The sequence below is a fragment of the Silene latifolia genome, chromosome 9 (genome assembly GCF_048544455.1).
Source record: "Silene latifolia isolate original U9 population chromosome 9, ASM4854445v1, whole genome shotgun sequence".
In the NCBI taxonomy this organism is placed as follows: domain Eukaryota; kingdom Viridiplantae; phylum Streptophyta; class Magnoliopsida; order Caryophyllales; family Caryophyllaceae; genus Silene; species Silene latifolia.
In genome coordinates this window covers 142880269-142886118 of record NC_133534.1, presented here as the reverse complement: position 1 = coordinate 142886118, position 5850 = coordinate 142880269, and the positions used below count along the sequence as shown (strand labels likewise).

Here is a 5850-nt window from a genome sequence, read left to right as displayed (position 1 = left end):
TACAAGTTAGTTTAAAAGTGTGTGCGATTTATGTTAATATAGGTGATTTTTTACCAGTTATGCTAAATAAACGATTATGCTAAGGTTTTTTTTATAGTCTCTGAGCTCGGGCATGTTGACTTAGTCTAGTATTTTTATTAGTGACCAAGGTTACAGAGTCGTAACCTTAATTTTAAGGGGGGTAGGATTGTAAACTCTCGGTAGTTGCGGCAGTTTGGATAACATATTTGATAATAGAGAAGTCTTTGTTGAGTTATAAATTGTTGTCTCGATGTTCTCAGTTTTAAATAATTCTTACGGTCTTGCATAATACAACCCTTATCATCTAGTTTCCTAGCCAACATACCATTTGTGCCATAATCATTATTTAATTATAATGAGTTGGTTGTTTCAGTTTTTGGAATTGGACGGTAATGAATTTTGTAGGTTGAATCTCCTAAGATTGCTTTAAGGTGGTGTTTAGATTGTTGGTAATTATAATGGTGATTAGTTTAGCAAATGCTCATGGATGACGATGTTGGGAACAATCAAGTTTTGAGTTGAGTTTTTGTTGGTCCTATAACAATTAGGGGGACGAGGGTCCTCGTACTGTAATTATTATGCAAGGTCAATTTGGCTTTTGTGCTCGAGGTTGATATCGCACTGAGAACTTGTTTCGGTTACTAAATAAAACGAATAATAAATAATGTTTGTCCATTCTAGGTGATCTATACTGCTAAGTAAATGCCAATGCCTCACGCCCTTCAACTCCCCTTTAAGCCAGCTCTATTACCTGAAATACATCTGCTCCCCAATAATTGGTTCATCACATGTGTTTAACGAATACACGGTCAACCAAACGGTTGAGTAGGAATATCTAAACAACAAGAATATTACAACAATAACACAATCAAATATGCAAATACTCAAACCCGTTCACAATTCCAACATCCATACATTCTCCGAGACACCTATATATATATATATATATATAGAATTAGGATCAAATGAGTCCACCTTCCTTAGGTGAGTCCATGAGTCCTAATCTTAGCCATTAGATTATAACAAAATCAATGGCTAAGATTAATTCTGAAAATAAAAGTCCATATAAAAGCCCAACAAACCCTAATTTCATTCATTCACACACTCACTCACTTCTCCCTCACTCCCACTTCTCTCTCTAAATCTCTCCTCTTCCTTCTCCCATCCCGCCACTCCTCCCTACCACCACCGCCCCTCCTCCAGCCGCCGCCACCATCGCCCATATTCTCCCGCCTGTGTTCTGCCTCCGTCGACCACAACCCGAGGCCGCCATCCACTTCTCCTCTACTGCCTCCCTCGGCACCAACCGCCGCTGCCACGCCGCCTCTGCTTCTTTTTTCTTTTTTTTTTTTTTTGTTTTCGATTTTTCAGATCTGAAAACTTTGTGGTTGGTGGTTGGAGACGTGTGGAGAGTGGTTGGAGATGGGCTGATTTTTTTTTTGCTTTTATTTCAGACTTGGTGGGTGGTGGTGGGTGGTCGTTTTTTTCAGAATTTTTCTTTTAGTAAGTTTGTTGTCGTTGGTGGCGGCCACAAAGGAGGTTTTGGTGGTGGTTGTGGCTGTGGCTGCCGCCTGTTCCTTCTCCTTTCTCTTTTTTTTTTTTTTTTAAAAATTTTTTTCAGATCTACTGTGTTTGTTGTTGGTGGCGATTCATTTGTGGGGACGGGGATTGTTGTAGTGATGTCGTGGCCTTTCTCTGTTTTTTTTTTTTTTTTTTTCTTTTTTTCAGATCTGGTAGTTCTTTGTGGCGGCGCTTGGTTTTTTTTTAGGTGTTGGTGTCGATGTCGTTTTTGTCTTTTTTTTTTGTTCAAATTGGTGGTGGCTGGTGGTCAGAGGTGAGGTGGCTGGTGGTCATGGGCGGTTCGTTGGTGGAGGTGAGGATGTTGGGGGTGGTGCTTATTGCCTATATATAAAAGGACTCGTATTAAAGTTTCGACTCGCAAGAATTAAAGTTTTACTCGTTTACCAATAAAGTTTCATTCGTAAACCACTAAAGTTTCATTCGTAACTTCGAGAAATAACAAATTTTTACATCATTATATAAATACACACTTTTATATTGAAAATGGCCTGAAAACCATTAAAGTTTCACTCATCACCAGTAAAGTTTCACACGTTTAACATTAAAGTTTCATTCATAAATCACTGAAAATTAAATAAATATTAATTAAAGTTTCACTCGTCAAATGGCCTAAAAAAATAAAAGTTTCATTCGTCACCATTAAAGTTCCACTCATTTAACATTAAAGTTTCATTTATAAATCAATGAAATTAAATAAATTTTAGTCACAATTATATCATTACGTAAATTTTAGTCACAATTATATCATTACGTAAATTAAAGTTTCATTTTTAAGCTTTAAAGTTGAACTCGTATACTATTAAAGTTACATTCAAAAATCAGTTAAATTAAATTAATATTAATCACAATCACATCATTTCATAAATTCAATTTTTTTTATTAAAAATGGCCTAATAAAATTAAAGTTTCAATTTTAAGCATTAAAGTTCCACTCGTAAAACATTAAAGTTATATTTAAAAATACATAAATTTAATTTTTTATTTACAAAATGACTTTAAAAAATTAAAGTTTCAATCATAAAGAATTAAATTTGCTCTCACATATTAAAGTTTCACTTTTAAAACATTAAAGTTTCATTTCAAAAATTGATTAGAAGTCTCAAATCTCAACCATCAATCTAAAAGATCTAATGGCTTAGATTAGGACTTAGGGATTCAATTATTTAGGTGGACTCATTTGAACTTGGCTCTATATATATATATATATATATATATATATATATATATATATATATATATATATATATTCCGAAACACCCATATCAATACTCCGAGACACCCATATAAACAATAAACTCCGAACATCCTTTTGTATACCCCGCCACCCTTGGTTCGAGTCTTCATATATCACCCGCCACCCTTGGACCGGGTCTTCATACAACAACATTACAAGTATGCAACATGGATAATAATAAATCAACGGATTAACAATAGCAATTCTTAACAATAATCATCCAACAACCAATATCCAATTCCAATCATCATTTAAATATTAAATATCACCAAAACACATTCAAGTTGAGTAGATGACCTATCCCAGCAGTAATAATCTAATAATGCAGTCCAAGAATAATAATCAAGAGTACTCCACTTCAAATCCGTCGCCTAAATATAATATTTATAATTTAATTATTAATTATTCGATTCACTTATGATAATTTAACCAATTATAATTTAATTACGTTAATTATATGCCGGTGTAAATTATTATGCAAAGCCCAATTAAATAATTAAACCAAATCACCCAATAAAACCCGTTTAAAAACCAACCCATATTACCCACATATAACAAGGCTAAAACTGTGTTTAGCTACCACCACAAACTGCCCAAACCCGACACTACCAGGCCACCACTAACTCCGCTCATCCCAGCCACCGCAAGCCCTCACCATGACGCACCCAAACTTCTCCTAACCACCAGCCAAACCGCCCCCAACAAACCACAACAAACACGCCCTAGTCACCACCCTTACCCCGACACTAACAACTACACAAACAACATTCACCACCCTTAACCACCACCACGACAACCAGTGGCCACTACTGTGGTCTCCCTTGACCCACAATGGTTCCCCCAACTGCCAGGATAACCCAGGTCAGGTTACGGTCCACCCAAGTCAACCCCATAAGCGGTTTCAACACAAACACCACACAACAACCATAATTCGACAACCACCACCTGTAACCACCCCGTCACCACCTTTAAGGTCGCCCAACACCGACGAGTCCAACCACCCAAGTCCCTAGTCATGTCGACATTAATTCAAGGGTTAAAATCCGTCTTAAACCCCACGACAGCCACCCCTTTTAGACGCCCAATACACCACCCACGGTGGTCACAAATGGTCTTACTAGAGTCACGGTGGTCAACGACAACTACTAAGGTTAGTAGCATAATTCACGGTGGTTTATACGGTGTACATACGATAATTTAATCGAATAGCGTGATATAAATATACAATATGGCGATCTTACCTTGAGACGATAAACCTTTATAAAATCTTTCTACTTTTCTCCCTTTAGATCTTTCTCCCTTGCATTAGGTAAATTATTAGTGTTTTTATGATTGTATATGATTATGGGGTTGGTAAGATTAGCTTATATAGTTGTAGGAAGGAAAGAGGGAGGAAACTTCTTAATTTCCAATTCCCTTTATTATTGTTTTAGTTTTATTATTAGTAGTATCATACAATTATACTTCCGTCACCAATTACATATCACACGCCTCACACGTGCCACACGTGAGCTCCAACTATTCCCGTCTCAACATTATTTAATTATTTTAGTTCCGTCTTACAACTTAATTCTCGAATTTATTTAATTATTAAATACCATTTAAAACTCATTTTAATATAATTCTACCGTCTTAAATACGGAGTATTATAGTCTTCTCTCCTTAAAAAGAACTTCATCCCCGAAGTTCACCCAAAACATCCAAATAATCGAAATAATAACTCAAATTAATTCAACTTAAATCCTATACGAGGTACTTTTATTATCAAACTATCATAAAGAATGTGTCAAAATACGAGATGTTACATCCTATCCCCCTAAAAAAAGGGTTACGTCCCCATAACATGTTACTTAAACAAAAAAACTAGGATACTTCATACTTGTCTCGCATTGCAGCTTCAGCTTCCCATGTAGCTTCTTCCACTTTATGATTAGACCATAAAACTTTCAGTAACGCTGTCTGACCATTACGAGTCTTCCTCACCTTTCTATCCAATATCTCCTTAGGCTCCTCAACATAAGACAACTGCTCATCAATCTCAATATGCTTAGGCTCTAGTACATAAGTAGGATCACTCAGATACTTCCTCAACTGTGAAACATGAAATACATTATGGACCATATCCAAAGCTAGTGCTAAACGGTAAGCTACCTCTCCAACTCTGTCTAATATCTCATACGGCCCAATATACTTCTGACTCAGCTTCCATTTCTCCCCAAATCTCATCACTCCTCTCATTGGAGACACTTTCAACAACAACCCACAACAAATTCTATACCACTTCTCTTCAAATCTACACAACTTTTCTATCTATCCTACGCCGCACGCATCTTCTGACGAATAATGTGCACTTGCTCCACCATTTTCTGTATCATCTCAGGTCCTAACACAACCGCATCTACTCTGTCATCCCAATACACTGGACTCCTGCACTTCCTCCCACACAATGCTTCAAAAGGTGCCATGCCAATACTAGCATGGTAACTGTTATTATAAGAAAACTCAATCAAATCAAACCTCTACTCCCATGATCCACCAAACTCCATCACACAAGCTCTCAGCATATCCTCCAATGTTTGAATAGTTCTCTCCGTCTGCCTGTCTGTAGCTAGATGAAATGTTGTACTCATCTTCAACTGAGTCCCCATCAAAGATTGTAATTCCTGCTAGAACTTAGATATAAACCTTGAATCACGATCAGAAACGATATCCTTGGCACAGCATGAAGCTTCACCGCATTCTTGACATAAGCTTTAGCCAACTCCTCTTTACTCCAAGTATCTTTCATAGGGATGAAGTGAGCTGACTTAGTATCATATTATTCCCCTTCTGGGTCCTAGGCAACCCGACAATGAAATCCATTGAAAGCTCTCCCAGTTCCACTCTGGTATGTCCAAGGACTGAACTTTACCTTGTGGTCTCTTGTGCTCTCTCTTTACTCTATGACAAACTAAACATCTTGCAACGAACTCAGTAACCTCTTTCTTCATCGTAGGCCACTAAAAAGTCTTTTT

General features: G+C 36.9%; 1 protein-coding gene across 1 annotated transcript; it reads right to left on the bottom strand.

The window, feature by feature from the left end:
- Window positions 1-4699: 4699 nt before the first annotated feature.
- On the bottom strand, window positions 4700-5074 carry LOC141601692 (uncharacterized). The gene has a single exon (XM_074421988.1). The coding sequence runs from the start codon at window positions 5072-5074 to the stop codon at window positions 4700-4702; it is 375 nt and encodes a 124-aa protein (XP_074278089.1).
- Between the last annotated feature and the right edge of the window lie 776 nt (window positions 5075-5850).

Excerpts from the sequence above, each read along its gene's own strand:
- LOC141601692 (XM_074421988.1), bottom strand. The coding sequence starts at position 5,074 with ATGAGAGGAGTGATGAGATTTGGGGAGAAATGGAAGCTGAGTCAGAAG.